This window comes from Dasypus novemcinctus, chromosome 10, assembly GCF_030445035.2.
Source record: "Dasypus novemcinctus isolate mDasNov1 chromosome 10, mDasNov1.1.hap2, whole genome shotgun sequence".
NCBI classification, from domain to species: Eukaryota; Metazoa; Chordata; class Mammalia; order Cingulata; family Dasypodidae; genus Dasypus; species Dasypus novemcinctus.
Genome location: NC_080682.1, coordinates 97,518,049 through 97,545,068, shown reverse-complemented (window position 1 = coordinate 97,545,068; position 27,020 = coordinate 97,518,049). Strand labels below are relative to the sequence as shown.

Sequence of the window (27,020 nt, the reverse complement as noted above, 5' to 3'; positions counted from 1 at the left end):
TCCACAACTGAAATCTGTTCTACAAATTGTTATATATTCTAAAATGTATCTTCTTTTTCTGTGTGTCATGCATTTGCCAAGTGCTTTTCTCCCTTTCTGGTATACTCTTTACCCACCCTTGGGTGGACATTTCTTCCCATCCTTAGGATCTCAGATTGAAAATTAATTCCCAGCTAGATTTCCCTTTTGAAACATATATACTCTAGCTTTGAAAAGGTAATGGAAGGCATTTATTTAGTACCCACCACACGGTTATGAATACACTATTCATTTAAAGGGTCATGGTGATGATATATTAATCCATACTCTCTTACTCCAGGGATACATGACTATTGCTTCTGTACTCCAAATTAGACATGATGGTCCTTTACAACGACAGTGCCTACAGACCCTTCCTATTGACTGGGTTCCCTGGCCTGGAGGCCTCCCATCCAGTGATCTCCATTTTGTTTTGTGTCCTGTACCTCATTGCCCTTATAGGGAATAGTGCCATTTTAGTAGTTATCTGGGTGGAAGAGTCACTTCATGCTCCCATGTACCTTTTTCTCTCCATGTTGGCTGCAAGTGACCTCGGACTCTGTATTGCCACACTGCCCACACTGCTCAAGCTTTTCTGGTTCAATGTCCGTGAAATAAACTTTGATGCCTGCCTCATCCAGATGTTCTTCATCCATGTTTTCTCTCTAATGGAATCAGGCATCCTGCTCACCATGGCTTTTGATCGCTATGTGGCAATTTCCAACCCACTCAGATACACTATGATTTTGACTAATGCCACCATTGCCAAGATAGGTGTGGGACTTGTGACAAGGGCTGTGACAGTTTTCTTCCCAGTATTCTTTCTAATTAAACGACTAAAGTTTTGTAAAGCCAACGTGCTCTCCCACTCATACTGCCTGCACCCAGATATCATCAAGCTTTCCTGTTCTGACCACCGCATCAATAGCATTTATGGCTTCATCATCCTTCTCCTCACCTTTGGCATGGACTCTGTGCTCATCCTCCTCTCTTATTTAAAGATCCTGATCACTGTGCTGCACATTGCTTCACAGGAAGAACAATTCAAGGCCCTCAACACTTGCGTCTCCCACATCTGTGCTGTGCTGCTGGTCTATGTCCCTATGCTGGGGGTGTCCATTATTCATCGCTTTGGGAAGCATGCTCCACCTGTGGTGCACATTATCATGGGCTATGTGTACCTGTTAGTACCTCCTGTTCTCAACCCCGTTGTGTACTGCATTAAGACCCGGGAGATAAGCACCCGTATTTTGGGTAATCTACTGAAAATTTCACAGAGATGACATTAGAGTCATTTTCCAAATTCTGGATTAATCCCTGTGAAGTTAACTTCTAGCTTGGGCCAAATAAAAGAAAAATATCCGTGAGGAGCACTGTGTTCACAGTCCTCTTGCATGTATTTTTATCCCTCATGATTCTGAAAGGTTTGGAAAATAGAAACAGTAACTTATAAACCTTCATTCCCCCTAAAATAGATACTAGTTGTCAAAATAAATATTATCCCAATACACATGGATATCAGTGAATTTATTGAAAGATTTGTCATCCAAGAAACCGGGCATCCATTATATAACACCTTTTTAAAAAAAATTTTTCTTCTTTTTTTCTTTTAAATGTTACATTAAAAATATGAGGTCCCCATATACCCCACCTCACCCACGCCACCTCTCCCACATCAACAACCTCTTCCATCATTGTGGCACATCCACTGCACCTGGCGAATATATTCTGGAGAACTGCTGCAGTACATGGACAGTGGTCCACATTGTAGTCCACACTCTTCCATCAGTCCACCCAGTGGGCCACAACATGACATACAACATCCAGCATCCATCCCTGCAGCACCACCTAGGACAACTCCAAATCCTGAAAATACCCCCACATCATATCTCTTCTTCCCTCTCCTGACCATCAGCAGCCACTGTGACCACCCTCTCCACATCATATCACCTTTTAATTTGAATCCATGTATTCCACAATTTAATTCCTGTTGAATAATTTCTACAAAGGTTTCTACTATATTTTTCTTGTTATTCCTCCTTGAGATTCTATTTAATTTTCTCCCTTCACGTGTGAGAGTGTTATAGACTTTAGATATTACTTTACAAATATATTTTTCATTTTACTATTTGCTATGTATTTTTCCCAATTTTGCTGATATCTCTTGATGAAGTACAGACATATAGCTTAGAAAACTAGGTAGCAATGTTAAAACAGGTTGAAATCAGAGCTTTACTGGTACGATTGCACAGTATGTGCACTTTTTTGTTGGGATTGTATTTGCTGATCAGCATTCTACTTATTTATGAAATTATGTATACAAAAAATAAATAAAAGTACGTTGTTTACTCCTAGTAGCTGTTATGGTGGATGTTTTTCTAAGAATACTTAGTAGAGGAAAGTTATATTTTATTTGGAAACCACCAACTGTAGATAGTTTCTTGCCTTCCTGGAGTAATTAAAATGGCATAATAATGGAGAAATAATAGCAGTTCTTTTGGTAAGTTGCATTTGCAGCATGTCTAGCCAAGAATGAGAAAATAGGTACTTCATGAGTTAAGACATCAGTTTTTCAGAGGTTGTTGAGAGCCTCACCTATAATTCACTTCCACATTTTGCTGATTGACCAAGGCTTCCTAAACCCACTCCAAAAATAACACAAAAATCTCCGTAACATATGCTTAGAAGTATTATTGGTATTTTGCTTCTGTTTATGCTTAAGAAATATAATCTTTCTGAAGAGTCAAACAGTAAAGCAGGAGGTTGAAAGGTTTTATTAAAACTCTTCTCACCTCTAAACAATCTATTCTTTCCACCTCATCCTTTGGAAAATATTTATACTTTTCCGACCTTTATTATTTTCATTCCCACATTCATTTTTCTTATCTTTTTTAAAGTGTTCATTTTGGGAACTCAGTGGCTATATTTCCTTGGGAAAAATTCCTTATCTTTTCCCTCCGCTTACAGTATCTGCTCCATAGGACAGGGAACATCCTAAAGTTCTGTTCACTGAGGTATTAATACCAGCGGGGAGCTCAACATACAAATGACCACAAAATATGTATTAAAAGAATAAAGGAATAAATCAATAGTCACAAATTATTGGAGGCAGAAATTACAAAGTAGACAAAAATTCAGGACCATAACTAGCAGCCCAAAAAAAACGCCATAATTTTTTATGGGCATCATAGAATACCAGTTACATTTTGTGTGGGGGCAACATTGGTATTTATTATAAGGGCCATCTTGTAAGATTAGCTGCAAAGATGAGGCTGAAAACCATAATTTGCACACAAGGAATATCTGAAAGGCTTTCAGTTATGTGAACTCTAATGGGAATGTGTTGCAGTGGGAAAGACAGTATGCATTTTACATGATTCATTGTTTCTGATTGATAGTAATTTCCAACATTGAAGGTCGTGGATGTCAATAGAAGGATTTCAGGATAAATTCAGATGGGTGTACTGGAGTAGGTGACTGCCTGGAGCTCTTTGAAATAAGAGGGCCTGTGATTTCAAACTCCAAGAGGAAATGGAGGCACATATATAATTGATATTGAAAGTAAACATTACATACGAAAACGATCTGCATGAGTTTACATGTCCAACCACTGAGGAGCATCAAAATAGGAATCTTATTTTACTACTCTTTTCTTTGTAATCAACTTGTCTCACTTCTCTAACTACTCAGAAATTAATTAGTTTGGAAACTCTCTTTGACTACATGGTATATAAACACTCACATGCACTAAAACACATACAAATCCATTCATGAAAATATCCTCAATGCTACTCATGCCCTTGTCACTAAATAATTACTTTAAAAGATAGTGACTGAACTTATATCACCAGTTCCTGAAAGGAGACCAAGTTTCTCTCAAAGAGATATGAGAGATGATAACACTAAAAGTACATTCAATTTCCTCAGAGGAACTCTTTTAGACTGGCTGAGACCACAGATTTCAAAAGAATTTGTTAAACATAATATGTTAGTAACTATTGGGGAAGTTTATTTCCTGGACATATATTTACTTCTAAGTAAGAGTCAAATATAGACTCTATTGTTTTAAATCAATTCACTTTTTAGTGATGAAGGAAATTCTTTAAGAATCCTAAAAAAACTGTCAATCACATTTTTTTTCTACTGCTGAAACTTGGCATTTCTTCTTTTACTTTTATTATAGTAGACTTAGCAGTTGGCACATGGTGATTCCAGCATTGCTAATTTACCTAATGTTAATCTGGAAGAGATATCTATATTATTTTTATCAATGGATTCTTTATTTTGGTTATACTTGTTGCGTCTATAGTAATAGGTGTGACTTTTTCTTTCCTATTATTTTCCAATATTATATTTTTTATTTTTCAAATTTAATATTTAACTTGGCTTTCTATAGTAAATTAAATTTAACTTACTGTATTAGCTCACATTCTGAAGGGATTTTTTGTTTTTCAAATATTAGACATTTTTTCTCCTGCTACTTTTTTCTTTTTGTCTGTAATGTTTCCTTTATTATGTATCACAAGATTCTACATGCTACAGTTACATTCAGGAATAATTAATGAATTCATTTTTCCCAGTATTCTTCTGTTTCCTCTACGGAAGTATTAAAATACGCTTCTCACAAATGTCTTTGAATAGATGATTCATTTTTTTATTGCTCTGAAGCCAAATGATCAATTTTTAAATTTTGAGGTTGCATTATGTATTGAGCCAAGTTTTCTTCAACAGGAAGGAAGAAAAACTCAATATGATTAAGTAATAGATTTTATAGGGCTTAGTTGCTTTCTTTTATATTTCCTATACATTTTATGTATTGTATGTATGTGTGTGTGTGTGTGATGTTGTAGCAAATTAATCAAGCAAGATTTCAGGGAAGAAGAAAAGTCCTCATTTTGAACAGAGGAAAGTATCTTAAAAACAAATAAACAGAATAAGCAATATTCTAATAAAAGAAAAGAAACAGAATAATAGAAACTGTTCACTGGGAATGATGTGTTTGGAGAATCTGCCAGGTAATGTGATTTTTCTATAATGCATAAGTATTTAGGTACAGGCATGGAATAGATGAATTCTTGGATTTGCATGAGACTATGGTTTTGCCAAGTGGATGTCACCAAATATATGTGTCACAAGGTATTTTATAATACTAAAAAGATAGACATTTCAATCAATGACCATAGAGTGCATGCCAAATAAACAATTTCGGGAGGAAATTATTTCATTATAACATTGTAACTGTATTTCTTTCAAGATTATAAAATTTATCCATTAATTTAAATTTGCATCCCCCAATAAATTTAGAAATTTTCCTCAATGAGATAAAATCATTCTCATTACAGTCATCCTTGTAGCCTATATCTGTAAGGAGACTGGGTTTTTAAAATCAGTGCAATCATATTCTAATAACATAAAATATTTAAATATAAGCTCATGTAATGACTTGCTCCTTGTGCTCATGCTGTAAAAGGAGCAAAATCTTATTAACACCAGTGTGACTAGATGGTAGCTAAGGTTATCCCTGGTGTTTCCGTACCTATTGCTGTCCATGTCTTTGTGTAACCCCTCTCCGTGAGTGTGGTCAAACTTGTGACTTGCTTCTAACCTAGAGCACGGAACAAATACACAGCATGGGTGATGTGGTCATTTCCTCCATCTAAGCAGATTAGAGGGAGAAGTGCTCCTTCAAGCCTTGATGTGATAAGGCGCCGTTTTGAGAAGCCCACGTGGCTAAGAACTGCAGCTGATCTCTATGAACTATCGTCTCCCCTAGGAAATGAGATTGGCCTCCAGTCACAGCAAGTAAAAAACCCACATCCTCAGTCATGCTGCCACAGGATATGAATTTTGACAACAACCTAACAAATTTCAGAATAATAATCTTCTCCAATAGAACCTGCAGATGAAAATGCAGCCTGGCCAACACATTAACTGAAATCTTGCTAGAGCCAGAGCACAGAACAGAAATATGTATTTGCCTGAGCTCTTGAACCAGGAAAATTGTGACAAAAATAAGTGTGTGTTGTTTTAAGCGACTGAAAGTGGTAATTGTTGCACATCCTATAAGAGTAACCAAAACACACATAAAATATTTGAAAGTGTAGAAATAAAATGTTATTTTTAACTCATGTATTTAGAATTTTTATTTATTTATTTACTTATAACTCATTTTGTATTTAAATATTTCTCTCAATTTTCAGTCATCCATCATCTGCAAAAATACATTTTAAATATGCAATCAGAAAAACACATTTGAAAAGAATGCTATTTTATTCAGAGTGTGAAAAAAACTTTTGCACACATATTTATACTCATAAGTGTTTTAATGCAAAAGCAATAAAATATTGTTATAGTTCACCTATTATTCAATTTTTATTTAACTTTGTTCTACTTTTACAAATCTTCTGTTTCCTTCAAACAATGTTTTAAAAGTACGATCAGGAAAGTATATTTGGAAAGCATTAGCATAGTTCACCAATTTTTTATATATTTTACATAATCATAAACTTTGTTAATGTTCCTTTTAGATTCCTGTGCTAATTAACTTTAATATTAGGTTTTTACTTTATGTATCCCTCAACAGAAATTCAAAAAGAAATCAAAAGCACTTATCTGAGAGCACTTTAAATACAAAGTACACTATATGTATACTATGCAAGAAATTAAGCAACAATTTGTTAAAAAAATATCAAATAGCCAGAACTAAAAATCATGATATGTGTTTATATTCAGTGTTTCTAGAATTAAAAGCATAGAAACACTATGCTTCTGTACCTTATACTTGACTGCCATCCTGGGCAATCGTACCATATTGGTGGTGATTAGGGTGGACTGTTGTGTTCAATTGTATGGAACGGAGACGGAGAAAAGAGTCAGCAGCCAGGATAATTGGTAGTAAGGAGGACTGAAGCTCTGTCAGGCATTCAGCAAAACGGAGCGTCAGCTCCGTGCTTTCATTTCATATGCATATAGTGGTGTTTATGTACGAAGCTATTTTTAGAAATTTATGAAAATAACAGGTGTCTTTAATTCTGCCTCCAAGAACACGCCCTCTTTTAGTTAACCAGATGAACATCCTTATAAACAAAAACAGTCACTTCAGCCAAGAGTGTAGTTCATGGAATTGTTTGCATTTCCTGTCCTGTTTCGACCCGCATGCAGGTACATAACAGGTACATAATATTCTTAAAAAACGTGAGTGTAAAGTTCCCTGATTTATTATGTATTTGCCCAACCCATGAACTAATAGAATAAAAGGCATTGGCAAGTTTCCATAAATGTGGATGAGAATGATAATTTTCCAGAAAAGGAGAAGGGACCCCAAACCCTCCACCATGCCGAACAATAGAATGGTTAGAACTAGCATTTATATATACTTGATGAAAATCAGTATCATTTCAATGCCATCTCAAATCAACTCCCAGGCCTTGTGATCGAGCAGCACCAAAAGGGCTCCAATCAATAACTTTTCCATAGGAAGAATTAATTAAAACTTGACCTTCAGCTCCTCGATATTGAGTCCAATGAACCCAATTAGTAAGCTGAGAGACTACTGGGAGATGACATGGTGGCAAATCAGGACTAGATGAATTCATTCTTTCAGAAAAATTAAAAGCATAAGCAGCTAGTAAATATAAATGACAAACAGCCTCTTTTTTTTTGTCAAATTTCTCTGAATTGACAACCATGCCTGCATTTTATACTTCAAACTATAAGACAGCTGTCCTAAACAAATTGGAAGACCCGCAACTCCAGTGGTATAATTTGGCAATTTAGTCCCTTCTTCATGTGGAAATAAAGGGCCACGACTATCATAGGGTCCCGGCATCCAGAAAGTTTCATTAGTATATATAGGGACAGCAGGATCAGTCCATGACACTCCTTTCATTAATGGTGGATAAGAAATATAAGCCCAATAGCTATAATTAGAAGTCTGACATGAACCAACCTGAAAAGACACAAGAGATAACATAGCTAAGAAAAGAGTTGTAAGGCTTTTGACAGTATTTGTTTCTTCAATCAGTTTTTCAGCATTTTGGGTGAGTTTTTCAATTGTCCCCATGTCAGAGGTTGAGTTCTTTGTGTTCGAGGCAGCTGCACTCTAAAATAAGTCTTTCCATTCTTCAGCCCATCATCTTAAACTGCTGTTGAACTTCCTCCATTTCATTTTTGGCTGTGATCTAACTTTAATCTCTTGCCAGGTACCCAAATATTCTCTTGACCTGTAGAAATATAAGCATAACTCCGTCCCCACTGTAATACGGTGACAGGTATCCATGGATTAGTAATGACATCTAAATAAAAAGCAGGTTGATCCATTGTTTCTATAAACCTCTTGATCCATTGTTTTTCTGCTGCTGTAGATCCATCTTTTCCTATATCCAAAAAATTTATTTGAAAAAGAGCAACAGCAATCTTTCTTCGAGGAGAATCCATATATTTCCCCCCTTTTTGTTTTAGTAAAGTAATGAATACAGTTTGGGTGGATTTTTGTTGTGTTACTCCCTGGAGGATTTGAATTGTGCATCTGGGGACTCATTCCTCTCAAGAGCAGAAGGGATCTGATGTCACAGTCATTGGAGTAAGCATGAAGGAAGTTATGGGTGATGTCTATTAGCTGTTGGCAAGTAACAGGCAGCCCGAACTGCTGGGCTAGGCACCATAAGGTTTGGTACTCACGATGTTTGCCTTTTCAGTGGAGCCACTTTGCTTTTACCCAGATTTAAGTGGTAGGGCCCTGGATCTTCACAAAGGCATCTGCGTCAACAGTCCTAAAAGGGATGTTAGTGGGGTGGATAGAGACACTAGAGACAGTCACCTGTTACTACTAGCAGGTGTCCCAGATGTTTTTTCATAGATCTGAGGGTGATTTACGACAGCCCTAACTGTTCTCAACACTTACCTTAGGTCCCTGTTTGGGCACAGTTGTTGTGTTAAATTGTATAGAACGGAGATGGAGAGAAGAGTCAGCAGCCAGGATAATTGGTAGTAAGGAGGACTGAAGCTCTCTCAGGCATTCAGCAAAACAGAGTCAGCTCCCTGCTTTTATTTCATATGAATACAGTGGTGTTTATATACGAAGCTATTTTTAGAAATTTATGAAAACAGCAGGTGTCTTTAATTCTGCCTCCAAGAACATAACCTCTTTTAGTTAACCAGATGAACATCCTTATAAACAAAAACAGTCACTTCAGCCAAGAGTGTAGTTCGTGGAATTGTTTGAATTTCCTGTCCTGTTTCGACCTGCATGCAGGTATGTAACAGGGAACATGAACTCTTGACTTCATCATGAACTCCTTTGCTCTCTACAGTGGACCAACCACTTCATGAACCCACGTATTTCTTTATTTCCATCCTGGCTGTCTGTGACCTGGGCTACCACCTTATCTACACTGCTTAAGCTTTTCTGGTTCAATATTCTTGAAATAGACTTTGATACATGCCTTACCCAGATGTACTTTATTCACATCTTCTCCATGATGGAGTCATGTATCCTACTATTGATGGCTTTGGACCACTTTGTAGCCATCTCCAGTCCTCTCAGATACACAGCCATCCTCAGCAATGCCTCCGTTGTGAAAATTTCTTTGGGTATATATCATGGTCAATCATTGTTTTCATCCTAGTCTCTATCCTCATTAAGCCACTAAACTTTCGTGAGGGCAGTGAGCTTTCCCGTTCCTATTGTCTATCCCAAGATATTATTAAGCTCTCCTGCTCTGACTACCATATTACAGCTTTTGAGGACTCAATGTCATTATCATCACATTTGTGGTTTATTCAGTCTGTTTTCTTATATACAGGATGTAAAAAAGTAGTGGCGCACTGCACATGTTTAATAAATAAACTTTAAATAAACTAGAGAAGGAGCCCATAGCCAACAAATTAAGGTAGGGATAACAGAAGGTCCTTAATTAAGTAGTTAGAACAATGAGTTAGCAAACTCTAAAATTGTCTACCTCTATATTTCTATTATGTCCGTTAATGGAATTTCCTGATTGTTAAAGATAATTCATTTTCCTTTTGTGATTCATAACTGAAGCAATCATTAGTGATAGAATTTACAAAAAGTAATTTTAAATATCCAAGAAATTATTTATGGCTAAAATACTCTAACAACATTAATATAAATATGTTTTGAAAATATATGCCACAGTAATTTTAGGAAGTGGTATACTTTTTTTTTAAGATTTATTTTTTCTTTATTTATTTGTCCTCTCCCTCATTGTTTGCCCTCACTCTCTATTCTTTCTGTCTGTTCATTGTTTGTTCTCTGTGTCTGCTCATCTTCTTTTTAGGAGGCACTGGGAACTGAAGGCAATGCCTAGCATGTGGGAGAGAGGCACCCAATCATTTGAGCCACCTTTGCTCCCTGCTTGTTATGTCTCTCATTGTGTTTCCTCATTGTGTGTCTTCATTGCATCATCTTGTTGCACTGCTCCATTTCATCATATTGTTGTCTTTCTTATCTTCTTTAGAAGGTCCCCATAATCAAATCTGGGACCTCCAATGTGGTAGGCAGGTGTCCAACTGCTTGAGCCACGTCTGTTTCCCTTTGTTTTAAAATATAAACAATTCATTGAAATTGATATAAATAATATTTCAATTCAGTAGATAATAGGGAAATATGATGTTGAAAATTTCAAAAACAGCCAAGATATGTCACTGATATAATACTAAAATATTCATTTTTCCATTTTAGAAATGCCAACTGAAAGATTAATGATTTATAAACTTTGACTATCAAATTGGAAAAACTTTTAAAAGAATAATCCTTAATGATTGTGAAAGTACTGGCGATATTCACTCACTTATAGAGTTTTGGAATATAGATTCATACCAACTTTCTGGAAATTAATTTGATGGAAAATAGCAAATGCTTAAAAGCTCATTCTCTTTATATTAGCTATAAGTACATTCAGTTTCATATAAAAACAAATTATCAAAAGCACTGACAAAATATTTTTGGTGACTATGTGTTTTGAAGCCAATGTCCATCACTGGCTAGGACTCAAGCCCAGACTCAGGCCTCTTCCATGTATATTCCTATGCCCATTTAGAAGCCGATGATAAGACCTATAACTTGATAGATTTTCTTAATTGTGTAATATTTTACAAAAGTGATATTTCTCGGGAAATATAACTCAGTCATAAAAATCTGGAAAAATCAGGGAATATAAATGGATTAATGATATTACAGTCTAATACCTAATATTAAAAGGTATGATTAAATTGTTGCCCCTCAATATCAAGGCACTTTGCAAAATGTTGATGAGCTAAGTGGATTAATGCATTTCACATGTTTCTGTGAAATACATATTTCCTCAGATAATCTAGGTCTCTGAATTTTACTTAATAAGCTTCAATCATTAACATACACCAGAAGAAGAAAGAGGGGATACATTCTGTAAATCATCATTATCATTATCTTTTATATTTTCTGACTTTATAACCACCCTCTAAAATGGTTTCTAAACTCTAACGTGCAAGTGCACTGTGTCATTATTAGGTCAGTTTTTCTTTACTGTCAGATCTTAACTAGAGCTACTTTCTTTGAAGAACCCCCCACCAATTTTAATGATCCAGATCACAGGTTATATTACCTCATGTCACAACTGTGTGTATTTTATCTTTGTAAATTTTTCCATGCCTTCCTTACCCCCTTGTTGGAACAATTTCTCCTGTTTTTGTTCTAAGTTCTCATTTGTATTGCAGTAAAAACAAAGTGTACTTCTAGTTTTAAGTCTGAAAGCTGAATTCCATTTTCATTCTCAAGGAGGAGATATCAATTGGGGGAAACATAAAAAATTATAGCCAAAATCAAGAAAATCGCATTCCCCTAAAAATAGACTCTTGTCGGCCTGGAAAATTCATCTCGTGTTGAAGTCTTAATGATCTAAATTGCATTCCTGAAGGTGGTAATTGCCACCATCAATGCCACCCTTATCACCATCCTCTTCAGTTGTGACTCCACGATGAATAAGGAGCATCAAGATTATTAATTACATTTTCTAGGTAACATTTTCAGGGAAATTATTTTTGGATATCAAAAGTATTTCTTTTGCTAATAGAGTAAGATTTCATATTACATAAAATAAATTGACATTTTGGTCTACAAGTATATTGTGAGATTGGTATTGGTCATGATTTCTTTTGAGTCCTATTAATTTAGGGGTAATTTTAGACCTATACGTTGAAGTAATAGATGTTAAATTGTGCTAATTTACGTACAGAAATGAAAAACTGCACTCTGTTTGGGAGGCCTAATTAATCTCCTTAGTTAGAAATGTATTTTTATTTGAAGTCTAGTTTGATTATTCTAAAGACTAAAAAGAAAAAATAATGATTAGTTCCCTTTGAAAAGTGGAAGTTTTTCAAAGTCCAATCACACGTTTTTTTCTCAGTAAAACCACATTACCTCATACTGAAGGACACCTGGTAATTGTATAGTATTATCTTAAGTCTAAATACCGATCTGGCATAAAAATGCAGAGTTGTTGTTCAGAGACTTGGAATAGGATAGAAAACTATCAGATGAGTTTAAAAATGAAAAATATGTTTCACAAGTGTAAAGAGATGGTTTACTCAGCTAATCCAAATACTGCCTGTGGGGTCTCAGGTGTAAGAGGACTACTTAGCAGGTAGAATAACCAAAGTCTCCTAGGCCCAGGAGTTATTCCCTGGGTTGTTTTTTATAGATATCAAAATACCTTAAAGATGTATAAATATTCTCCTCTCAGTTCTCATAATCTAGTAATGACTTTTTATCCAACACCTAGGACTCTCACTGTGGGAAGTACTAAGAGGAAATTCAAGATCTACCCTTTTATGCTCCTAATGGTTTAGAAAAACCATGTTTCTAAAAGGTAAATTAGAATCACTTAGTGTTTAAAACCAGGAGTTTTAGAATTAGGATCCTTAGATGAAAACAGAGTTTACACATTCACTGGTGATATAAACTTCCTAAAGTTAATCCTTCAGTGTCTGAGATTTCTCTTGTGTAAAAAGGGGCTAATAACAATAACTTCCCTATGTAGTAGATGAGAACTTTAAACTGGACAATCTATGTAAAGTGTTGAGAGGAGTTTTTAGGAAAAAGTTTGTCATATTATAAGCATTGATATGTTTTTGCATTTTTCAAATTTTTTTACTATTACTGCTGTTTTGTTCCTTATTGTGCTGATATGTGATATGTCTTCTATTTAAATATGCTGATATTTCCTGCATGGGTGTTATACCCATGTACTGCTGGAAGACACCCAAATGAATTAGGAAAATCTCAGTCTTAAAAGACTCCCATAAAATTGTGATCAGAGTCCCATGTTTAACAAAGTAACTCTAGGAACTTTCATTAAAGCCAATATATCTATTCTATTAATATATATTTGCCCTTTGATGAGAAGTTTTTTGTTTTCTTTTCATCCAAATTTTGGATGAGAATGAGAGAGAGTGAGAGAGAAAGAATAAGATAAATACATATTGATAATGTGATAATGTGTCTCAGTTATTTGTTAAGGGTTGGGATAATCTGGAAAGGATGATTTCAAGTAATGCAAAGAATGATTGATAAATACCTTGTAAAGTAGTTTTATGGCTATCTGATCATGTGACAGCCACTCATGAAAAGTGAAGCCTTGGAATTCCATATTTGGGTGACTTTTTAAAGGCAATCATATTTATTATGCATAACTCTTTGAAACTTCCAAAGAATTGCGGTCCAAAAGTTTTGATAAACATATAAAGTGGCTTTGCCAAAAATATTGCTTTTTTTCTTCATAATTAAGATTTTATTGATTGTTTTGAAGATGAGTACACAGACATTATGAAAAACTGTATACATTTTTATTATACATACCAAAAACCTAAAAAAGCTATGTAGTTGTAATTTTTTTATAAAATTATTCCAGTGACTTTCTGGCTTAAAATTTGGAGGATATCAACCATCAGTGTTTTCAGATATCGATAAGCTGTTATATTATTAGTCCTTATAATTCACAGTTTAATATCATACAAACTACATATTCCCATTTCCAATCATTCACAGCACATAACAAAGTTATTAGAAAAACTGGATGACCAGGAGTAAGGATGTTGCAAGTGCACACAGTTCTGACAGGGAGAACCAAGGCAGGGAGTGGTTTTAAGAAGCAATTCCACTAAAAGCATGGAAAGAGAAATAATTTAAAATTTTCAACAATATATTAAATGCATGACTGTAACTCTAAATCACCATTTAGTATAGAGGATAAAAACTGCATGCCCCACCCGCAGACTGTTTAGTTGACATTGAAGACAGTCAAGCCTCCTTTAATTCAATAACCCTCTCTTTTCTGGTTGTAGTCAAAAGTCAACAATCAGTCAATGATTTCACCTCTTGAAAAAAAAGAAAAGAAGCATTTACACTTAAAAAATGGGATAAGATGGAATTTCAATTTCCTTCTTAAAAATATTTCTTCTAGAGCTACTGAAACACTTCATTTACAAAAAAAAAAAAAAAGAAGTTGATAAAATACTCCTCTGGGTTACACAAGAAGGGAGAAACAAGACCACTGATGAGACAAGGTAGATAAAATAATCAGAGTTGCTTCCTTCTCAACTGTTTCATCAGACTGGACTCTCTCATTTTTAGTTTCTCCATGTTCTTCGGTAGGCAAATCTTTAGTTTTTTGGTTAGCCCTTCTGACTGTTTTCCCTTTACTTCCCTTTTCATATTTGGTTGCATTTTTTGTTTGCTTGGTTTGCTTTATTTGTTTGTTTGTTGTCTGAAGATCTATCCTTTCCTGCTGCCATTTTTGGCTTCCTTCTTCAGGAACAGGTTTAGCTGACAGCTTCGCCTTGGGGTACTCCTTCCTCTCCCCTTTCTCCAATCTGACCATCCTCTAGGACACCTTGACAGTGGGGGGGAGGGGGGTGTGGGGACTTCCCAGGCATGATGGCAGCCGAGGGGAAACTGCAGTTCTGGGAGTGCCTAGAGCCTGCACCAAGCGTGGCTGCTGACCGCTGCCGCTCCTCTCACCGCCTGAGCTGATGTGGGGCATTTACAGAACGTACAGATGTTGGACATTGTACCCTCTGCCATGGCCCATTATGCATTTGATGCAGCAGTGCTCCAAAACATATTCACCAAATGCAATAAATGTCCCACGATGATGAAAGAGGTTGTTGATGTGGAAGGAGTGTAGTGAGGGCAATGTGGGATATATGGGGACCTCTTATATTTTTTGAATGTAACATTTTAAAAAAATAAAGAGAAAGGAAAAATAATATATATATAATGGAAAACGTTGAAAAAAACAGCTACTGCTTTTGATTGGGAACGTGGACAACTAAATTGAAGTTGTTTTACAAGCCCCTCAACTGCATAATTCTGTATTTAAAGCATTTTTTTAGAGAAGAATAAAGGTAATTTTATAATGCTATCTGATATGTTGAAATAACCCCTGTTTTAAAAATCTCTAAAATTTGATTTTGTTCTCTTGGTGGTAGTTATGAAAATGGCAGTCACTCTGCTATGTGTAAGACTCTTTCAATGATAGATGTTGAATAATTATTTGGTTTTCTTGTTGTGAATGAGAACATTCTGCCCTCTGAAATTTTCCTTGCCTTCTTTGGCTCTATTTCATGATTCTTGAGTGTCAGTGTTTATTACTATGTAAACAATATTACAGCTTTTACATAGCACTTTAAATTTCAGTCTTATTTCAGCCATTATCTTCAAAGATCTCTATGAGAAGTAAACAAATAGAACTGTTTTCTTTATTGCAGAAAAATTAACAATTTAACACTCAGGATGAGAAGCAAGAACTGGAAACTTCATGTTGTTTCCAGTTCTTCCTCAGTCTACCATCTGACCCATCTTCTGCCATTCAATTTGGCCTCAGAAAAATGGAGAATTATTTCTTCCCTCCTTTTATTAAATGTTATGGAGAGAAAAGAAATAGAGAAATCACTATTTAAGGATTATCAAGATGTAAAAGTAGAAATTATGTACACAAAACAGTTAAAAGTTCTAATAAAATATACATAAATTATATGGTTAGAACCATTGAAATTTCAAAAAACAAAGCATTCAGCTCTTGATTTTTCTGATTCACACTTTTTTTTCAGAGAGAACAATATATCTAAGAGAAGGGAAACAATTTGCACACAATTATTCAGTTATCTAATAATTTATCTCAGGCTATTTTATTCTCTGTCTTTATTCCTTCCAGGTCATGTCAAAAAGAATGATTATGATTTGACTGGGAAGAAAAATCCATTTTTCGCAATTGCTCACTCTAGCACTTTTCTCTCTTTTTCATGTAACAGAATTTGGTCACTTCTCTGTAACAGCATCTAACTGTATATCCACTCAACTCAGTGTCTTTCTGCTGACCGGTATCCCAGGATTAGAAGACTTCCACATCTGGATCGCCATTCCTTTCAGTTTCATGTACCTTCTGGCTGTGTTAGGCAATGGCCTGGTTATGGCAGAGGTGGCCTGGGACAGGAAATGTCAGGAGCCCGTGTATCTTTTCCTGGCCATGCCGGCATTCAACGATGTCCTTCTTTGTACAGTCACAGTGCCCAAAATGCTTATAATCTTCTGGCAAGGCCCTTCTCCATCAACATTTCCTGCCTGCCTCACACAGATGTTTTTTGTTCATGCTCTGTTTCTGTCTGAATCTGCAGTTCTTCTGGCCATGGCTTTTGATCCCTATGTAGCCATCTGTGCACCACTCCACTGTACGACCCTACTTATAGGCTCTCTCATTGGCAAGGTGGATTGGCTCTGGTTGCCCGGAGTGTGGCTGTAGTCACTCCTGGTGTCCTCCTCATTCGCCGGCTGCATTTGTGCCATACCAACATCATCCATCACACCACGTGAGAACGTGTTCATTGCCAAGTTGGCCTGCAATAGCATCATTCTTAACAGCATTTATGGGCACACTGCTGCACTCCTCAACATAGGGTTGGACTTTATCCTCATCTCCCTCTTCTACTGGGTAACCCTGCAGACTGTATTCTGACTACCTACAAGGGAGGCCCAGACAAACTCTTTTCGGACCTGTGGAACTCATATTTGTGTAATGGTGCTATTCTATATTCTGGCCTTCTTCTCCTTCTCACAATTCTTTGGGTACAACATCCCTAGGCATACCCTTCTCCTCCTGGCAAACCTTTACTTACTGGTACCACCTACCATTAATCCTATTGTTTATGGAGTAAACACCAAAGAGATAAGAATGCTAGTACTAAGGCTCTTTAGATGAAAAAAAAGAAAAACAAAAACAAAAAAAACATGACCCAAATATTATGAAGCAGCAAGGAATAGGGAATTCCATGATAAATCAACAGACTTGAATGTTATGTCTGAATCAATCCGTGCCAATCTTTCCCCAGAAAACCTAACATCTGAGTAGAATTTAAATACCCAGAATCCCTAACATGGAGGAAACAGAAAGCTAACTGGGAGCTGTTCAGGTACCACTGTGGAGTGTCACAATCTAGTAATTGTGATCCCTGGAATCCACAGTAGTAGAGTGGAAGATTAAAAGATAGCAATCAGTGGAATTCCACAGTAGCAGAGTGGATAATTTAGAGGATTAAGTATACTTTTTATAACCCACAATGCCTCTTCTTTGTTAATTTACCGTAAACAGTCCAAAAAGGTCCTGTATTATTTGTAAACCCAGTCTCACCATTTTATCCATGGGACCTAGAATATACAAATAATTTGTTAAGTAATTATTGGATACATGTATGACATGATTAATTAATTAAATAAGTAAGGCTGTTGTTCTTATATAACAAAGTTCCTTTTGTATTATATAGGATCTGTGGGTAAAATATTTGTTTTATTTTCCTCTCAAAAACCTTTCCCTTAGTTTCCAGAAAACATCTATTTATTATCTTTCTTAATGGCTTAGTTTAACAAAAATTTCTCTGATTCCTTTGATTACACAATATAAATTGACTTTAGTTAAATAAACAAAAAAGCAAGATATTTTAATGTGTGAAAAGATTCCTGAGTTATATCATGACGTACAAGGATGAACTGAATATCCAGACTGCTGACTGCTATATTAGTTCAACAACAGGAGAACCTGGACATCTTTTCTAGAATTGATGGCATGTCTCAGCTGTAATGACTCTGGGACAATAAGTGTAATTGTCCTGGACTGAGTCAGTTTGCTAAACATGGATTGATCTGTTATGTTTAGAGAGTACTATCACTTAGTATTCTGATTTAATAAAGATAAAAGTATTTCAGGACACTTATTGGCAAAATGAAATCACAAGAATTGGTCAGAATCATGAAAATGGGTTCATTGTCTCTTTTTTATTAGCATATGAATTTTTTGTAGTTTAACCCTTTTCACACCAAACCATTTTCCTGATTGCACTCTACAGTACCTAGGCCATACTTCCATACCCAAAAACCTATCTGTCATAATCCCCACAATGCATAAACTCTTTTCTTCACTAGAAAAAAAAAATTGCCTCTTGATTTATCATAGAGCTAAAATATTTCCCTGTCAGCCAAACAATTAAAAATGAAAATTATATAAATATTAATGTATACATGGTCTAGAGATTGAATGTCTTGAACAATTTATACAGTTAAAATTCTCTTTATATACGTATATGGCTGTTTCTAGATTCTCTGTGTAATCAGTTGATTATCCACGGTGTTGTTTTGTAGGAAATGATATTTTATTGTTCAGGTTTTTAGATTGAACGACTAATTGGCTAATTGGAATAATGAAGTATTTTGTAGCATCCACTTGGATGGTGAAGGAAATAGTGGTCTTTCCTTCTGTTATTTTTTTCTTGCCATCACATTTTTATACAAGGAGTTACTGAGGAAGAATCAAGATTATTAGTGCACTATCTAAATGATAGCATTTGGCATTATGAAAGCAATTGCATTGCATTTTAGCCTAATGCAGATTACTTATTTTAACTTCTGGATACTGATCTCTTCTGGATTCCATAGAGAAGGCTTTCAGGAGGATTTTGATCTAGCCTTTCTATAGTCACTAATTGATTAATTTATGAATCAGTTATATATGCTCTAGTTCCTGCAGATGGCAAAATATTTGAGATGCATTCCTCTTAAGAGTAAATACCTTAATAAAAGATATGTAAAAACACATTACCTATTACGAAGACATATGCAAGTATTGAGGGCCACAAAGATTTTGGAAATCTTTTTATTCTCTATTTTATTTTTCCTTTGAGGAAATGTGGGTATGTAACCAAAAAAAATTTAATTAAATTTTCAAGTATATTTTTAACAACTTTATGCAAAGTTATGTGCTAGGTAATTTCAGAGATACAAGAAGAGATCATTTCCTATATGAAAAAGAGTTCTGGATAAGAATGAAAACAACTTGTTTGTCTGTATCCTACTGCTACCAGCTTCTAATTAGCTAAAACTAAGAGAGCTATATTTCGCTCATAGAGTGTTTAAATGAAGAGTGTATACTTATTATTAAGGTACATTTAAACAAGTGGTTTATAATCCTTGCCTGCATATAACAATATAGCTAACAAGTTTACAAAATTACTGAGTCTCAATTGTCTGTAAGATTTATATATATATATATTTAAGTTAAGGGGGATAAAATCCTAGGCTGATGGGTATTTTTTTCTACCCCTGAGGAAACTAGACCTCCTCAGAGGTTTGAGAACCTCTGCTTGTGCCCTAAAATGCTTTTATATTCAAGATGAGATTTTTTTAACTTTAGGAAAGATAGAAATAACAGAGAATATATATAACAAGACATATAGTATAAGATTCTATGACAAATAATATAGACTATCAGGAAGTAAGGAAATATAAGTGTGGCATATTCAAGAAAAACTTCATGGGTGAAATTTTGAATAAGGGTGAGGATTAAAAATGAAAGAGAATAGCTGCAAATCATTTCTAACATATTACAAAACATTCATGTTAATGGGTTTTGTTTTTTTTTTAAGCACAGTGTGAATTCAGGCTGTGTAGTCCCAGTGGACTATAATGTTCTTGTTTAGGGCTGCTTCATGCTGCTTTCAATGACTATTTCTCCCCTTTAAGTAGACTTGTGTTGGCACATAATGGCACTAACATACATAGAGAAGACAAATTCCTGAGTTTACATCATTGGAACTTAAGCTATCATTGTCTTGAGGATATGCTTATCTCACAGTAGAAGTTGTTTCTGGGGGGAAGCATGTGGAGGATTCCCTGGTGAATCTGCTTGGTCTTCACATATAGATGATTGAGTTAAGGACAGGTGGAATCAATAAGTAGACACGGGCCATAAAGACGTGCCTGAGAGGGGATGAGTGTTTGGCAATACTATGGACAATAGACAGTCCAATCATGGGCACATATAGAATTAGCATAGCATAGAAGTGGGATGCAAATGTATTGAGGAATTTAAGCCTCCCCTCATGGGATGCAATTCTCAACACTGAGTGGAGAATGAAAACAAAAAACACAAAAATACCTAAAGAATCCACAGTGATCAGAACCAACCTATATATAACATTAAACTTGGTATCATCACAGGCAAGGTGGATCATATTTTGGTGCAGACAATAAGAATGAGAAAGGATGTAGGAATGGCAGAAGGGATAGTAGGCCAGCCAGGCCAGAAGTAGGATCATGGCAAAGGCACTCCTGAGCAGAGCTGCAATTCCAATCTTGGTGATGAGTTTTGGGGTGAGAATGGTAGCATATCGCAGAAGGTGGCAGATGGCCACATACTGATCAAGGACCATGGCCAAGAGTACAGATGATTCAGTGAAAGAGAAAGTGTGAATGAAAAACATTTGGACCACACAGATATTAAACTGAATCTCTCTGGAAATGGATCACAACACCCTGAAAAATGATAACATCGTGGGCATGGACATGCCCATGTCAGTGATGGAAAGCTTGACAAGGAAGTAGTGTATGGGCTCATGAAGCCAGGGATCTGTCCACACAACATGTAAGATGGTGCAGTTGCCCATTATTCCAACAATATAGAGAAGACAGAATGGAATGGAAATCCAGTGTTGAAATTCCTCATAGCCAGGGATGCCTGTAAGGTAGAATGTGGGGGAAAGAGCACTGCTGGAATTTGAGACTGCCATAGGGCTGACTTGTTGATCTATAGTTCCACAATCACAGTCCTATGGTAGGGTAATGATAAGATCAAGATCTGTGTCTGGGGAAAAAAAAATCAGTGCTTATCTGCAATCACCCTGAAATCTATCTCCACATTCTTGTTTTATTTTTCTCTCCTTCACTTCTGGATGTTGTCATTTCAATAGAGCATCCACTTCATATGCATGTGGACCTTCTCTTCTGCCTCTCAGATGCAGAATCATCAGCATCCTTTTTAAAAATGTGGTCATCTTCCAAAAACACTCTCCAGACTGAACAACTCACAACTTCTTCTAGGCTACATTCATAAATTGAATAATGTGCTTTAGGAACTTTCTTGGCCAGAATTACTGCTCCTAAGTTAGTCCTTTTCTTTTTAATGTCTACTCAATGATTTACATGAAATCTCTTTATCCTTCTGATCTTGATAGTGTCTTCAATGATGCTAGATCACCACATAAGGTATCTTTACAGAATTCAGTTGACTAATGGCCTACATAATGTTTTTATTCACTTATCCCCATCTATGCAATTGGTGCCCGAGATCTGGTATCTATTGAGAGTCAAGTCTAATATCAATTTACTCTTGGTCTGTCACCTAAATTTAGTCAACTATTTTTCAATCCATAGCATAGAGTAAGCTTTAGTATTGAGTAAAAAATCAAAATCAAGAACTAAATTCAGGTTAAAATAGAATTAAATAATCAATATGAATTTTTAAAACAAAATCTTAAGATAATAAAATATGTCATTTAAGGAAAACACAATTAACTCTTGATCTGATTTAAATATTTAAAATTTTCTCCTTGTTACTTTTCAGAAATAATCAGTCATTGAAGACTGGTTCTTTCTCAAAAAAAAAAAAATGTGAAACAAATTGGCTGGAATAAGCCTGTTGACTTCAATTCTCATGACACTAAATGACTTATACTTAGACCCAATGTGAAAATATTTCTTCCCCTCTAGCTCCCAGAGGTCAAGAAAAATATATTTGAAATAAGAAATATGAGTTGCCTCTCATAACCCTACTTGTCCATTATTTTACTGAACAATCGTGCTCACCAAATGTGAAAATGAAAAATTTTAATGCATTATAAATTTTTTTTTTAAAGATTTATTTTTATTTATTTAATTCCCCTCCCCTCCCCTGGTTGAATCTTTTTCTGTGTCTTTTTGCTGCGTCTTGTTTCTTTGTCCACTTCTGTTGTCGTCAGCGGCACGGGAAGTGTGGGCGGCGCCATTCCTCGGCAGGCTGCTCCCTCCTTCGCGCTGGGCGGCTCTCCTTATGGGTGCACTCCTTGCGTGTGGGGCTCCCCTACGCGGGGGACACCCCTGGGTGGCACGGCACTCCTTGCGCACATCAGCACTGCGCATGGGCCAGCTCCACATGGGTCAAGGAGGCCCGGGGCTTGAACCGCGGGCCTCCCATGTGTTAGACGGACGCCCTAACCACTGGGACAAAGTCCGTTTCCCGCATTATAAGTTAATAAACTATCATGCCTTGTCTTTCTTTCTGTGTCTGTTTTGGCTCTTTGAGACACTTAAATCCCCTTCAATATCCTCAAGTCCCATATTGATAAATCTTAAATGCAGCTTACATTTGTTTGAGGCTTTTAATAATAGGAATTGTCTAGTAAATGACAGATCCATGAGCAAGGATTCAAACAAGTAAATTCTAGAGACAAACTCAGTCTTTGTCATTATTCACATTATATTCTATCTACATATTGTATAAACTGATATTTAAGACTCTAATACTTTGCTCACTCTGATTGCCTTATCACCATTCCAAATCCTAATTATCTAACAATGGGTTGTCTAACGCATGCTCCTTTCTGCACTTGCCTTTCTTTATGATCAAAGGCAGATACTAGAACATGTGGCTCATGTGGTATCTCCACGAGAAAAATGTATTTGTTTCTCTTCTCTTGGGTAACACTAGCACAAGAGAGAACCTTCAGTCAGAGATCCCACCATGGTAAATAACAGATAGTTATATGGAACCAGCCCTGACTTCTTCAGGACCCTCCTGAATACCTCTGCCCCTTCCCTGCTTTTCCCCTTAGAGCTGTTTTCCATGGTCCTTAACTGATCAATGATCTTAGTGTTTTTCCCTTCCTTTCTGTTTCTCTCATTTTCTTTTCATGCCTGCTTTCTGTGTATGATGTGCAATCTGTCCTCACTATCTCCTCTAATCCAACATGTCCAGATTTTATCTCTTCCTTTTGTTTATACACTTGAAAATTCTCACCCAGAATCAGAATGCTATATCTTTTGGAAATCTGCTTTCTTTTAACTGTACCACCTAGCCAGATCAAACCTTTTCTCTGACCTCATAGCCTCTGTCCCCCAGTGCCAAGGAGTAAACACATAGTTTAACTGAAATTTCTCTGATCTGGAGGACATTCTGGATTACAATTAGTGGTTGATCTCAATGGCTTTTTCTTGAGACTTAAGTTGACAGCTCCCTACCATCACTTTCTCACATTCCATTCCTCTGGCTTTGCAGTCACATTGACCTAGGTTATACCTGGACACAGTTCATACTTGCTCTTAATTTTAAAAAAGTTATTTTTCTCTTTGAATCAAAATTTCCTCCTCTGTAAAGTGAAGATAATAACAATTCAACAGGATTGTTTTGAGTATTAAATGTGATATTGCCAGTAAATACTTGCTATTAGAGATTGAAACACTAACCATAAAATAATAATGATGGTGATGATGGTAAGAATGACAACAGCAATAGTAATAAGAACCATAGTAAAACTTTTTTTAAGTCAAGGGGTAGGTAAGAATTCAGGCATCCATAATGTGTCTTCCATACAGGAAAAATGCATAAGTGGAGAGAGGTATCTCACAGAATTGACCTTAATGGGCTGCAGAGAAGAAGCAAATTACATCAGTTTTATCTCTTTCATTCAGTAAAGACTCAGTGCAGCCAGAGCTAAGGACTGCTTTTTTGACATTTTTACCTACTCCCAAGTCCCTATGATAAGTGTGATTCTGCTATGTGTGTGCTTCTCGATATATTCAGTGCCAAACTAGAAAGAACAGAGTCCAGTGTAGAAAGGGTGGTTCTACAAAGAAAGAAATATGATCCTGGGGACCTCAATCCGATGAAATCTGAGCAGCTATTTTGGTACTCTAAAGTTACCACGGAAGTACCACATATATACAGGAGCAGCTGATCCTCTTATTATCCCACATTCCCTTATCTTGTAGCACTGCTTCATTTTGCTTCATTTTGCTTCATTTTGCAAGTCTAATTTAATTGCCCCTGACCATATAATTTGAAATTCACTCAGATGACCTTGTGGCATCTTCTACCTCTCCTCATAGGAAGAAGATGGAAATCATTGGTGCTAGTTTGTGAATTTGAAAATCCTTAGGACTTTTAAAGTGTGATTTATACCACTGAACTGTAAATAAAGTCCCCTTAAAAATCACTTGGGATACTAGAGATTGGAAGTTATCTGGTGCAACGCCAGTCTTATTCTAGAATTTCTCTCTGCTATGCCTGAAAATGGTCCTCCAGAATGTGTAAACAACATGTTTGGAGAGGGTATCACCTGCCATGGAAGTCCAGGGAATCTTTAGTAAGTCCGGTCTACCTATCAGTTCCCCCTTATATGGGTCTGTTTTAGAGGCTACTAGCATGGACCTGAAGGATAAAGATATCTATAGTGAGAATTATGCCCTGTGCTGAACTGAGAATCTCTCCTTTCCAGAACCAGACTCTATGTCCTCTAAAAGCACGTAATAACTGTCTGCCCTCTTCTCTCTCACTCTATTATTTTGCCTTTCAAGGTCATTCTTTATATTTTCCCACTCCCTCCCACTTTCATTTTTTCCCAAGTCTCACATGCTTATTAGAGTACTTCCTCTTGCCAGGAGTAAATGTCCCAGTTCTCAAAGGATGGCTTCCTCTGCTTCTTAGAGATACAAGGTCCCAGGATAATGACTGGATAATAGTAACCCTGTGAGCACCAACGTTACTGTTTATGGCCATTTCCATCTTCCTCTCTCTACCACTCACAGCTCACAGCAAGATGCTACAGTTTGGCAGCATAGTTAAAAGAATCTTACAGAGAGTGCCGAATATTTATTCACTTGATGTCTGGGACAAACGATATAGTGTGATATGTCATGAGATACTAGTTTGAAGCAAGAATATGATAGGACAGCAAATACTGTTACACATTGCATAGATAATGAAGACTTACTGAAGATTTAAACTATGATGGATATAGATTCTATAACTTAAGGGCTGAAAGTGAATCGAGTGTCAGATCAATTATTACATGTGGGATTAAAGTGAGATTCAGTTATGTGACATGCCTTCCTCAAAATCATATGGTAAGCAATAAAACTAATTTTATCATTCATGCTTCCTGATTTTCTGGTGCAATATTTATTTCACTTAGTCTTAAATGTCTTTCTGCTGAAACAAATACATGAATTAGGTAAAAATGGTCTGACTTTAAGTAGAAACTTTGGCTCAATGAATAATACCCCCTATGTTTGTCATCAACATTGACCTGTAAATGTCTATTGGTTAATTGAGCTGTGAAGGAGTTATCTTATGCACTACTGAATGATTAAATAAAAATCTATAACCATATGCTCAGAATTTATTATGTATGTCATACCTTATTAATCTTCAGGCACTTTTACATTTAATACACTCAGTTGAAACATGGTTTTTTAGGATTTGATTATGTCAATGGAATGATAGTCCTCATAAAATAGTTAATTATTAAAGGAATTTGCCATACAATGATGTCTTATGAGAACATGAGAGTATTTATATATCTCATGACTAGAAAAGACTTCACATCTCCATCTTCTCACTTCCCCTTCTGAAATAATGAGAAAAAATAATTTTCCTTATTGCCTTCTCTGAAACTGGATGCTCCCAGAATTCTTCTTATACATTAATTATTTTAATATAAATTAAAACACTTAGCATCATCTAAAGGTTATATGACCAAAAATCCCAAACATAGAGGAATATCATTCAACTTTATGTTTTACTCCAAGTAAGCTCTTAGTATGTAGTTTGTACCTTTCTCAGATATACAATGGAAGAAAATAAAAAGAGTAATTATACCTACCACTCACAAATTATAACTTGAAGAATAAAAAAGTATTTATAAGTTAAATCATGACCTTAATCATTAATGATGGGGGGAATGTGATGGGCAAATGTCCACCTTTAGAACTGGGGTTAGAGAACCACCTAGGTCAGCAAGCCCAAGAGTATACAAATCTATGAAGTCAGGATGGTTTCTGAGAGAAAAGTGTGCTTGATCTATTTTCCAGTCTATCTTTTTTTCTAATCATAATGGGCTGCAGCAACAGGTTCTCTTGTTCTCTGGCTTCTGGTTAGACTTACCCCCAAAAGAAGAAACATTAGGAAACTGAAATATAGAATACAAGATTTTGGGGTATTTACCTCCCCTGCTCTCCACCCACATGCCGCACTCTGGCCTCATCGTGGTGGTTGCAGCCCTGCACAGAAAGTCACAGCTCATGCCAGGTGTCCTTCTCCATGTGCTCATTTGAACATGACATCTATTTCCCGACAGCGCCTTAACTAAAACAAAGGGAAAATATCTCCCTCAAATAGATGTATACATTTCTATCTCTCTCTATTTTTATTTCTATTTTTGGTATATCTATTTCTATGTTTATCACTATCACCATCACTATTTACAAGTTTATGGCTCCTTGAGCTTTTAATCTGTGGAATTTTTGTTTGTTTTCTTACAGGCTTGATGTCCTTTTTTTTTTTCATTCCTCAGACCAAAATGGTGTTTGTTTCTTCTCCAAATGGGTAGTGAGGAGCTCAAAGAAGCCAGTTGCCCAGTATAAGACAAAA

At 36.0% G+C, this 27,020-nt stretch overlaps 1 protein-coding gene across 1 annotated transcript; it reads left to right on the top strand.

The window, feature by feature from the left end:
• The first annotated feature begins 359 nt into the window (after positions 1–359).
• LOC101435005 (olfactory receptor 51I2-like) lies at positions 360–16,814 on the top strand. Its single transcript, XM_023583744.2, has 2 exons — positions 360–1,272; positions 16,327–16,814. The coding sequence occupies exons 1-2, from the start codon at positions 360–362 to the stop codon at positions 16,812–16,814; spliced, it is 1,401 nt and encodes a 466-aa protein (XP_023439512.2).
• Positions 16,815–27,020: the final 10,206 nt, after the last annotated feature.

Coding starts and splice junctions, on each gene's coding strand:
- LOC101435005 (XM_023583744.2), top strand. CDS start 360: ATGGTCCTTTACAACGACAGTGCCTACAGACCCTTCCTATTGACTGGG. Junction 1,273..16,326: donor GATAAGCACCCGTATTTTGG/GTAATCTACTGA, acceptor TTCATGTAACAG/AATTTGGTCACTTCTCTGTA.